This window comes from Mixophyes fleayi, chromosome 1 (assembly GCF_038048845.1).
Source record: "Mixophyes fleayi isolate aMixFle1 chromosome 1, aMixFle1.hap1, whole genome shotgun sequence".
Lineage (NCBI taxonomy): Eukaryota > Metazoa > Chordata > Amphibia > Anura > Limnodynastidae > Mixophyes > Mixophyes fleayi.
Genome location: NC_134402.1, coordinates 379,916,866 through 379,929,398, shown reverse-complemented (window position 1 = coordinate 379,929,398; position 12,533 = coordinate 379,916,866). Strand labels below are relative to the sequence as shown.

Sequence of the window (12,533 nt, the reverse complement as noted above, 5' to 3'; positions counted from 1 at the left end):
AGTGCCCTTTATTGTCTTCCGCTAAGAAACTACAGTCAGAATATGGATACACTTCTCAGTGTACTGTTTAATTGTAGGATAAGCTGGGCAGTTAAGTATATAATTATATCCAAAACAGTTTCAAACGATCAGTGTCTACAGCAGTGTAATTCAGTATTATTTCACTTGTATGAAGGGCCTTGTCAAATACAGATGCTATTTGGTAGCTTCCTATGAAACCAATAAAAGGCTTCTGAAGAAACACTATAGGTTTTCACAATATAACCCCATATTTAATGTGATTACATACATTTCCAGCTATCAGAATGAATAACAATTGCCAAATTGGTTTCTTTATTATGTAGTGGGTGGAGGATTGGGCATATATATTGGGATTTATTTCAGTTTTTTTGGTGGTGGATTGCCAACTTTTTGCCATTACCATCACTATGTGTTTGAGGTGATATCGGAGAATGTTCCATTGCTTGAAAAGTGGCAGTTCCTAGCTCAGCGATGGAATAGCTTTGTTGTTTATGTTTATTATTCTCTAGATTTGAAGTGCAGATGATTTTATATGCACCACATGATGTCCATTGTTTTGGCTGAACCAATATTCATTAGTAATTATTATTATAACTGAAGCACAGAATGTTACCCTGAGTTTATGGGGTATATTTACTAAGCTGTAGGTTTGAAAAAGTGGAGATGTCGTCTATAGCAACCAATCAGATTCTAGCTGTCATTTTGAAGAATGTACTAAATAAATGATAACTAGAACCTGATTGGTTGCTATAGGCAACATCTCCACTTCTTTGAAGAATGCAGTTTAGTAAATATACCCGTGTCTTTACTGTAAATGAAGTAGGAAAGATACATGTCTGTCATATTGCGCTGCATGTGCCAATCACACACAAATCATTGTTATTGCTGCTCAATGCCCTCCTCCTCAGCCCTCCATATTGCATACTGTTTCTGATATAGGCACTCCTGAAAGGTTTTCTCCACTTGCTTTGTGAATTCAGGATTCCCTTCTTCCAATGCATTAATGAGATTGAGTGGAAAGGGTGTCTTCTCTCTTGGCAGGTTATTGTGCTTTGGTCTCACAGGAATCACAGTGTTATATTTATGGTGCATGTGAATGGAATTGATTAATGTCGCGTGGGACTGAAACTCGCACCATGTCTCTCTAATGAAGTTTTCAGTTAGTAATAGAATAGTCCAGGCTGAACCATTCACGGCATCATCTAGATTTTTCAGAATGTGCTGCCCTGCCGGCATTTCTCCAAATATAAGTCCTGGTTTAATGCGGAACTTGTCTTGCAGCATCTTCTTCACTCTTATTGCCTCTAGTATATCAGTTTCTGCATGCAAAATGACAAATTTATAAAACACATTCCCATCGGTTTTCTCATAGATGTCCTCTGTCAGTGTTGCACTTGCCATCTCCTCTGGAGGGCAACATTCACCAACTGCTTTGGGATGGGTAGATTCTTCTTTAATAATTTGCTTTCTGTCCTCCCCACAGGTGTCCGATGGAGGTTTTCTTCGTGGACTGCTGTTTCCCATAATGCTCCAACATACCTGTTTCAGTTGATAACCATGATAGGTGGAATACTGAAATAAAAATAAGATGGATTATTTGTATCCTAGATGTAAAACAGAGGCCTATATACCTTGTTATTAATTCATATACCCTGAAGGTTTGCAGCTATGTTATTCGTGTTTCTATTGCCTCCTGTTGAAAAATAAGCATATATTCAAATTGCTTTAGCCATCTGCAATCTACATTTGTGCTGGAAATTTTAAAGTACTTACCAAATTTACTCTCTACAATAGAATATAGCCCATAACCATGTCTATCAATTTTTTTATTTTACTGCATTGCAACAATGTTACAGAAAGACAGTCTATCCTTTTAGTGGTACAGAGAAGCCGATACAGAAAAAATAATAAAATGTTTGTAGATCATAATTTTATCAATTGGAAACTATATACACAGGACCATCGGAAGCTCAGAGGGATCCCTTGTCGCTCACAGACCCCTACTTCTTATTTTAGTAGGCTGGGGGCAGCATCTTCTGCTCTCACACTGAGAACGTGGCGTTGGGCTGTGCCATCATAGCCAAGTACCAAACTTCCAGCATATAACAGACATGGAGGTGCTGCAGTTGGCAGCTTCATGGGCTATGTGTGGGCACCCTGGGGACATTAAAAATACTGAATGAGTGATTTTATGTTCTGCCCCCAAAGCCTGGCACCCTAGGTAGAAAGAGAGATACACACTATATGAACAAAAATATTTGGCCACACCTGTTAATTATTGAATTGAGGTGTTTCAATCAGAGGAGGGATATTGGTATGGGGCTGTTTTTCAGGGTTTAGGCTAGGCCCCTTATCTCCAGTGAAGGGTAATCTTAACGCTTCAGCATACCAAGTCATTTTGGATAATGCTATGCTTACAACTTTGTGGCAACAGTTTGGGAAGGCCCTGTTCTATTCCAATATGACTGTGCCTCAGTGAACACAGTAAGGATTACAAAGACATGGTTTGATGAGTTTGGTGTGAAAGAACTTGACTGGCCCACACAGAGCCCTGACCTCAGCTCCATCCAACACCTTTGGGATAAACTGGAACGGAGATTGCGAGTCAGGCCTTCTTGTCCAACATCAGTCTGACCTCATGAATGCTGTACAGCATGAATGGGCACAAATTCCCACAGAAACACTCCAACATCTTGTGGAAAACTGTTATCGTGCTAAAACTATATAGTATATGTATTTGAACACAATATCATTACAGTCCCTGTTGGTTTAATGGTCAAGTATCCGAATACTTTTGTCCATATAGTGTGTGTATATATACACACACACACACACACACACACACACTCACTCTATAATACGTAATACTATAATAGAATAGAAAAAAAATGTCCTTAAAAAAACCTGGCACTTTGGGAGAAGGAAGGTTATGTGGAGTTAAGGTACCTGGAGATAAAGTAGTGGATGAAATAAAACAGAAGTCCTTCAACCACACAGGCGACATTTGGTTGCCTGTAAAATCCCCAGGCACAAGGTAGCAGATCTTATAGCCTCCAAACTGTCTCCTCCATGAGACAATGTAATTGAAGTTAAGTTTTTAATGTATACTTGGAGAATTTCGGTGAGGACTTCAGCCTAGATTAATAGAACCACCAATGCAAATAATAGGTACATGTATCAATAAGAAATTTGTCACAGGCATGGGTGTTGGTGCAATGGTATGGAGAACCTGGCATAACATGCAGGAGATGATATACTCAACTAGATATGAATCACATCCTTGAGGACTTATAAAATGGTCACAGAGATGCTCTCTCTATATTTTAGCCTTCTGATAAAAGTTTAGGAAATTGGTAGTGGGTCTAATTTTGGAACAGTATACAACTCGGCAAGCTTTAGTATGCTTACAGGTTTAGAGTGAACTCTCAAAGAACATGTTCACCTCAAAGATAAGTTTTGAATTCACCTTAAGCTTTATCTAGCACATCTAACTATCTAACAAGTACATTCCTGTCATTTTGTGCTCATGACAAAAATGGACAAGTTCCTGCCATTCAACCGCTTCTCTTTTTCCCTAAACTTAGTCCCATGTTAAATTAATAAGCACACACCACCACTTACACCTGCCCCTGACTTGTAAATAAAACCGCTCTTACAGCCGTATATGCAACTATGTTCCAGTCTAAATCGAACACGCCTTACATTAGAACACCCCTTCCTTCCCCCATCTTGCCTCTTTAAGATTAAGGAGACATAAGTGCCAAACGGGTATAAATAGCCACAGTTGCATTTGTTTACCTTCTGAGTATGCACAGTGCAATAAAAACACAAAAAGATACGGTACATAAATGGGCGTACATCTCACTCTGCATGAGCCCCTATAGCTCTACGTATTGTCATCAGCTGACCTCAGAATTGGGGTGTCAAGGGATTAAGATGATTAATGTTAACACAAACATATTGGGCACAGATCCAGCCTTTTAGCAATCAGGACAGTTGTCTGAACAATTTATACAGCCAAATAGTATCGTTTTTAGTTGTAATTAAAATAATAAAACAGATTTTACTCCTTTCTCATATGACCATAAGATAATGGACATTACACCTCTTTTCTCTTTGAAATAACATTGCTCTCAAACCACAAAGCAAACTGTTCTCCAGTTAAGGAACACACTGGTTATGTAACAATCTATAAATAAAAGCAATATATACGTAGTCTAATGTATAACCTATACTTAAAGCTATGAATTATAATTAATGTCTGCTCCATTGACTTCTTGATTAGTTAAGCCTTCTCATAAACCTTACCATTATATAATATTAAAATTGCATAATATATCCGTATAAAGAAGTTGTTGGGTTTTTCTATAAAAGGTAAATATTTTTTTCACAGTATCTGTAAATTGTCATGCAATTGTAGAGATTTCTGCTTAAACAGATAGCACTTTGCAACTGTAATAACGTTTTGGCTAGTGTATGGGATACAGAATGGTGGAGAACAGTATACAGAAAGAAACCCGAAAGACGTAAACCAATGCAAAATATTCAAACTGCATTGGAGGGCCTGTGTAGTCAAATCGGAACCTGACTGGATGACCATAGCCCCTGTCAAATCAGATAATGCCCTTATTGCACACCTCCACTGACATACTGTTTCCCCACAGCTTGTCCACAGACTTCTGTCTCCAGGTAACCAGCTTATCATACATCAACCATAACAAAATATCTGTGCTGATCCCAGGAGAGGAACCTCCACCTCACTTCAACTTACGATGGGGGGACACTTCTAAAAGAGGAGAGGTATAGAATACAGACATCTATTTATGTGTAAACTTATTTTTGTGCATACTCCTGAGTCACATATGTACGAATGAGGTGTCAGTGGTAAAATGTTCTTATGAGAGAAATAATAGGAAGAAGAAGGATGGGAGAGATAGCTTGATGCTCATGATGAAAAATATCCTCTAGGTCTAGTAATGATTTCACCCTGCTCATCTCAAAAAATAAAGGGTAGTAGTAACTGGATAACCAGCTTCAGACGCCCCTGTTCATATACTGTATGGCTTTCATTACACATGCCCTTTAAATGTTTACCTGTGACACCAGTCCTTCAGCCCTAAAGATTAATTCAAGCACACTATCCCCAGGAGCAAAGTGAAGTGGGGATCCCAAGAACCACTCACCTGACATAAACATGGGGGCCTCAGTCATTAAGGAAAGTACGGCTAGGTACACACTGGCCCGATGATTGCACGAAAAACCTCCAATCAGCCGACATCCGACTGGTCAGTTATCGTGTGAGTGTGTATAGTGACACAATGATCTAAAGTCGTCCCAAAGTGCCGATCATTGTTTCATTTGGTTGGTCGTACTGTTTAATATTTTCCGACCAACCACCAACCGATCATGTAGTGTGTTTGCAGTTGCACGAATGCTGACGATCTCCATAGAGTTTACAGAGTAGTGTATGAATGAATATTGTGCTGTTATTCTCTGAAGACTAGAGAACCAGATGAAGAACACAGATCTGAAAGTAAATCATGTCAGTGTGTATGCATGTATGACTGATCAGACCTTCAGTTGTAGGTTCATTCATTTGAGATAACACGTTGATCAAACAATCCTTCACTGTGTAACTAGCCTAAGGCAAAAAAGGAGTAAATTTGATCATGGAAAAATCATGTTACAATGCAAGGTGTGCAAATTAGTTTATTATTTTGCACATAAATAAAATATTGCCTTTTTTGTCATGTAGCACACAAATACTTGGTGACTTAGTTTTTACGCTGAAATTTAAAAGTTGATCTAAGACATGCCCTATCCCAACTATAAATCTGTCCCCACATTTTAAATTTTACCTCCCCTGCAATGCAACATGGTTTTTGCAAAGTTACTCCTTTTTTTTGCTTTGCTTTCCTTAATGACTCAGGGCTGGGGTTTCTGTGCAGATGCATGACTGTAAGTATACTTTGTCTTTTCAATACACAAATATAACTATTGTAAAATGGTGTCTTGTTGCCCCCAAACAACAAATGTCACATCACCCAGATTTCTGCTTTAGTGATCATTTTTAATTATTAAGATGAATCCAGTTTCAGACTACTCAGTTTATTAGCGGTGACAAACAATATCATCAGCATCCAGGACTGGATTAAGGCATGGGCTGTCTGGGCTATAGACAGGTGCCTGGGCCAGCTGGGGCCTAAAAAAGATGAAAAGCCTTTTTTTATGCGTTATATTTTTTTTCTTCTAAATGCCAGTGATTGGCTTCTTCAGTTGCTGTCACAGTATCCCTCCCATTCCCTCTAGGCAGCTAACAGCAAATCTGATGCTGATAGCTGCCCTGCTGTCAGTGTGGGCGTGGTGCACTGCTTAGTGTGATCTCATAAGACTATCACATCTCACGTTACCACACTAAGCACAGAGACCACGTCTGCACTGACAGTGCAAAAAGAAAGAAGATAGCAAGGTAATTGCTGTTTTTTTTCTATATATGACAGGGAAGAGGAGCAGGTGATACATTGGGGCTGTCAGTGGAGTGGGGGGGGGGGGGGGCGATCATAACTGGAGGGGAAATTAATTGTCTGCAGGCGTGGGGAAGCTGATGAATTGGCTGCAGGGGGAAGAAGGTGATGAATTGGCTGCAGGGGTGGAGATGATGAATTGGCTGCAGGGGGAATGGTTAATGAATTGGTTGGGGGGGGGTGATAAATTGCCTGGGGGTGGGGTTAGCAAATAAGTGGTTGGGTAGGTGACGAAATGGATGTGGGGTTTATAAACTGTCTGGTGAGGGATGATAAAAATGGCTGAGGGGAGGATTAATTGGGTGGCAGGGGGAGGTGATGAAATAGCTTGTGGGGGGCATGATCTCTATATTGTGTGGCTGTGGTCTCAACGATCAATAGAATGCTTAATACTAGACAGACGGGGCAGGTAGAAATTAGTATATGATTATAAATAATTTTCATATATCGAATTGTCTATATATGCCTGTACTAGGGGGTTTATTTGGCTATAATGGAGTGTTGTGTTTGTGTCATTCAGGGTTTGTTAACATTTTGTACTATAATACAATTTTTGCACATTTCCAATACAGGACACCAAGTTTACAGAAGCCAGACAACGCTCCAAGAACAAGCAAGAAAGAACATCAGGTCGTTTACACTTCAAGCTCAGGTAAGAGAGAACGCTACCATTTGTCCAACTTTGAATGTGGAATTTTACGGTAATGACATTTTAATATGTCTGTAGAATGAAGTATAATTTATATATTAATAATTTACAATTTTGTGTGTATAGAGAGAGAGAGAGACATATAGCTACTGTATCTCATGTAAATAATCTTGCCTCCCAAAAATTGTATCTAATTTTGCATGTTCAAGCACCCAATCCGTACTCCTCAATCCACCTATCTCCTCCCTTCAGATGTTGCAAACCTTTGCATCCTGCTATCACAATCTTGATGTGCTTACCCCTAAAACTGATTGCACAAAAATAGGTGTGTGACAACACAAAAGGGGATTAGGAGATTCAATTAGCCCTGAGTCCTGTAGAAACCTTGCACAGTGAGTCTCTGCAGGATGTTTATTACTAAAATCTTCTCACATTTTTGCTCCCCACAGAGGTGCATGCAAAAATTACCAAAATTTTCTGCACGATACTTGTTGTATTTCTGCGCAGTAACACATAGCGCAAGGGTTCCTATGGGACAGCTAATTAAATGTCCCCCTTAAATTGAAATATCTTCTGTCTTTGTAAACATTTACACTTGTAAACATTAGAATATTCTCTTTTGTAAAAAAAAGAAAAGAAAATTAGCTAGTTTTGTACTTTTTAATATAATGACATGCATGTAATATAATAAGCTAATGTTATATGTTTACTGGGGGTATTATTTTGCTCCCCACGGAGTTTGATGATTTTTCTTTTCTTATTGATATGTAGAATTGTTGTGCTTCTGGCTCTTGTCAGCCAAATCTACCGTTAACATGACAGCTTAAATTTAAAAGAGGTTTTAACACACTTTTAATATTTCATCATCAGCAATTATATAATCTTGTTTTTAGAAAATATTTATCTGTTTATCAATGATATTGAATAAGATAGGGGCAATTGTCACTACCAGAAGGTCCAATGCATAGTGATGGCTGCCTTGATTAGCTTTTGCCCACAACCCTCTGTCAGTTCCATTTGGGTTTAATTTGTATATAGTTCAAATCCTTACTAGTCTACTTAGTATTAGCGATGCCTGACTACATAGAGATATAGAGCAGCACCTAACTAAAATGAAGAAGTTATATATTGGTCCGTTCTCCAGTGGGAACTTCTCCACCTTATCATAAATGGCACCAGGCTGTAAATATTAGCCTCTAAGCCTATTCATGATCTGTACTAAGGTCATAGTATCTTTACTCAGTAATCTGACACTGACTAAGGTGGCCAATTTTTTGATCACTGCTAAAATATCTAAAGGCCAAAACTTACATCTAATTCTCCTCGACCTCAATTGACACTGTTGACTACTCACTTCCCATACAAATGCTACATTCCCTAGGTCTTCAGGACACTGCCATATTGTGGTTCTAATCCTACTTATCAAATTACTCTTTCAGTGAATCCACCTCCTCTGCCCCTTCCTCTATCAGCTGGAGTACCAGAAGGCTCAGACCTTGGCCCTCTGCTCTTCTCTATACCAATTATCTTGGAATATGAATAAGTCCCTTTGGATTTCAGTATCATTTCTATGAGGATGATACCCAGATTTATCTATCTTCTCCAAGATCCCTTGCCATTTGTGTTAGCACACAATACTGAAAGCGTCCCTGCCATTTCATATCGCCACCAGCCAACAGAAGCTACCTGCCACGGTTTATGGTATTTATGAAGTGGATACTGATTTGGTGGATTTCAATAGCAGGAGCAGTTTTAGAGAAAAAAAAATGTACTGTACTTTTAAGTACAGAGATTGAGACTGGGGACTCAAATATACCAGGTACAGAGATGGTATTGGTCCGAGCGCTAGGGGTCAGGATCAGAGAGGTAGTTGTCTAAAAGCCAGTGTCACACATCAGGGTCTTAGCCGCGCTTATCACATCCGCCGCTGTCATACCATGGCAACCCGGGTCCCTTCTGGTAGCCTGCAGCATTCCTGTCCATCATATCTTCGTTTGTAAACAAACACATACTGTTTGTTCTGCTGCATGGGCGTGGCCATCTTGGAAGCAGTCAGGTGATCATTCCAGACCAACCAGATTCAGCCGTTGTGATCACATGAACTGTGCAGCCAATAGTTGTTTGGAACACCCTATTTAAACCTGCTGCTGAGATCTGTTCTTTGCCAGAACAATACATTTCTCTCCTGAGGATAGTTCTTGGCTCCAGTTGTACCTGCACTGTTCCTGATTACCCTGCATTTACAAAGTGATCATCTTTTTCTGAACATCCTGCATTACAAACTAAATAACACTTTGCAAGTATCCTTCATTTTCAAGTACACATCTTTCTTCAAATACCTGCAATTTCAATATGCATATCTTTCTACAAGTATCCTGCATTACTTTGAGTTAATCATTCTGCAAGTACTCTGCACTTCAAAGCTGTTCATCTTCCTGCAGTATTCTGCATTCATCAATAGTGCTTACCTCAGTAAGAACTTTGCACTATCCAGTGTTTATTCTGCAGTACATGTGGTTTTACCGGTATCACCAGTTCTGTTGCTGCAGCTGGTTCTGAGTCTCCAGGGCTTACTTCCAATTCCGTGTATCTGTATGTGGGTTCTAGGTCTGTGGCAGTCACGCAGTCCTGAGTTCGCCATTATGTGTCAGGGTTCCGAGTTCCTGTATCCAGTTCCAGTTCATTCTGTTCTGAGTGTCTGTGTGTTTACTCTCTGAGTTCTTATTAGTGGGTTTCAGTCCCATGTACCTGGTTACATGTGCCGGGATTGAGTTAGAACAGTTCTAGAGTGTTATTACGCCAGATTGCAGTTCCTTACTCGGGCGCAGACTCTGGTCCTAGTCTCCTATACTGCTTGTTCTACTCAGAGTACTCTAGATGAGCCGAGAGATCATCAAGGCCTCTAGGTTCAGTTTCAGTTCTGCTTCAGCTAGGGTCAAGGGTCCCAAATCGGACTGAGAAATACAGACGACCGTGACAGCCAGGAGTCAAAGAATGTGAAATAAGCCAGGAAGGTACAGTGTTGAGCATGCTGGTTCACAGAGACAAGCGCGATAAACTGGCAGTGAATGTATTGCAGGAAGCAGTTTATATAGCCCTGAAGGTTAATGAATGAGCCTCAGGTGCTTGCAGCTCATTAAAAGTAATTAGTTGATAATTCCCCTGTACAGTCTAATGTTCATTGCTGCTCAGGTTCAATGGTAATACTTCTGAAAGTTAATGAGTAAAGTTGTGGTTCATTGTATAGATTGCACTGCTGTAACGCAGAATTCACAGTTCAAATCCAGCAGCACCATATTTCTCCTGGGCATTAGTGGAACCTGATAGCATGAAGAACCTTGCAAGTGTGGCAGGGAAGCAGCTGTACCATTCCACAGAAGAGGTGTACTTTTAAACGGTGACCCCTGCGTGTTAACAGAGAGTCTCTTAGGCCATACAACCTTTTGCTACCCGTCACAACCCAGGGTCAGAGTTCTGTGTTGCCATGCACGTGAGCAGGGCCCTCTTACAGTGGATATAAAGTCTTCACACCATTAATGAAATGTCAGGAGTTAACCTTGCAACCATTTTCTTTTTCTTTTTTTTTTTTAGGAAAAAATAAGTTTAAATAAAAGAGGGGATTATGTTCCTGAAACACTAGTGTCCAGGTCAGGTACCGAATCAAGCCCATCAACATAGCCTTGACCTTATTTAGTGATTGACCAATGTAGGCTGATCCAAGCACTGACAGCAGGGACAGTGAAAGTTGCAGTCAGGAGAATGCTGGCCAGAGTCCTGAGTGGGAGACTATAAGGAGTCATGTAGAGCCCGACAACCAGCTTAGTGAGTAAAGACGGTGAAACCAGGAGACCCAGGCATGATAGGAGCCAGGCCTCTGCAACCTGTGTGATACCCCAATGTCTAGTGACCTGTGATTTGGATATATGTGGAGCATACTTGCCTATTTTTTAAATCTGTACTCGGTAGATCCCGGAGTTAGGTCATGCAACAGAGGGTAGGAGGGGGCATGACGACATCGTTATGTCAGCATAGCCCCGTCCCCACTAAAATTACAGCATTTCAACGTGTTGAATGGTGGGAGCGGGGCTTAATGATGCGATTAAGCCCCCCTGCAATTCAATGCTGTGAATTTCTGCATTATAGGATCTGGGAGGTTTGCTTACTCTTCCGGGAGAACTCCCCGAAATTCGGGAGCCTCCCGGAAATTCCGGGAGAGTAGGCAAGTATGATGTAGAGCTATTGTGAACAGTACAGAGGGGGGGTTGTGCTGAATTTCTCAGAAGTTGGCTTCTTAAAGTCAATATAAGCTTGCTATTTTAATCTTTATATTGTAAAGCACCACAGGGTCATCTTGTTACAGCTATGTTCTACAATAGAAATAACAATTAAGAAATGTTTAAGATTACATTACTATGGCTACAATTTATTTATATCATACCAACATATTCTGTAGTGCTGTTTATAAAAAAATATAATTTAGCATATATAAACATACCTATAACTGTGGATGGTCCTTCCCCATATGGTTTACAAGCTATTCTGTATACACATAACTGTACAATATATGTGTGGTAGTCTGTAGCTGCTAGTATTGGGGAAATATAGACCATATTAATAAATTACTGAATATATTACTTCTTTCTGCCACTGACCTGCAGTTCCGTTCCCCTCTGTAAACACAGCTCATATGCTTCGTTCAGGCACCACAGGCTTTCTGAAATCCTAATATACCGCTAATGGGATATAGGAAGAATATCATTGCTTTGCACATGTAAAACAAAGAAGTAGATAGAGATAAATAGTCAAGACACGGAGACATGTAACACTAATGTCATTTTCACATATATCATGTGACCAAAATGAGGAACAGGACGCATTGGGGATTTTTACTTTTATTTTCATTCTTACATTTTAAAGAGACAAGTACTAATTTTTCTGTTACCAATACTACCAGCATGTTGTAAATATATTTAATGAAATATATAATAATAATGAAAATATATTTATATGTATGCCTCCACCTTCTGGTGTTAGGGAGAACTTCTCCTGCTAGGTAATTTAATACTGCCTTGCTATTATATGAAATATACAAGGACTTGTTTAGATTCCATTTATATATGTGAATCAGGTTTAAAACTCATTGTTTTGATTCTCATTGCTGGTATAGTTCTATCTTATTCCTCCAGAGTTGTACAAATTTAATTATATGTAAAAAATATATTGAATATGAACTACACAAAATAATGAAGGCATACACAATAATAATGTTAAAATATGATTAATAATTACATCAATATTTGGTAATAACATGATCAGATCATGGGAATCCATCCTAAATG

General features: G+C 39.4%; 1 protein-coding gene across 2 annotated transcripts in view; it reads right to left on the bottom strand.

Annotated features, from left to right (window-relative positions):
• TICAM2 (TIR domain containing adaptor molecule 2) overlaps positions 1–12,036 on the bottom strand; it is a 284,037-nt gene extending 272,001 nt beyond the window's left edge. Inside the window, exons 1-2 of one of the 2 annotated variants that reach the window (XR_012678221.1) lie at positions 11,847–12,036; positions 819–1,593 (exon numbers count right to left, since the gene is read on the bottom strand). Coding sequence is in view for 1 of the 2 variants with exons in the window: in XM_075179593.1 (XP_075035694.1) it covers positions 901–1,545 (645 nt within the window). In the remaining variant the exon portion in view is untranslated. Of the gene's footprint in view, positions 1–250; positions 1,594–11,846 lie in introns of those variants that run through there. The other variant, XM_075179593.1, reaches the window with a different exon arrangement.
• Between the last annotated feature and the right edge of the window lie 497 nt (positions 12,037–12,533).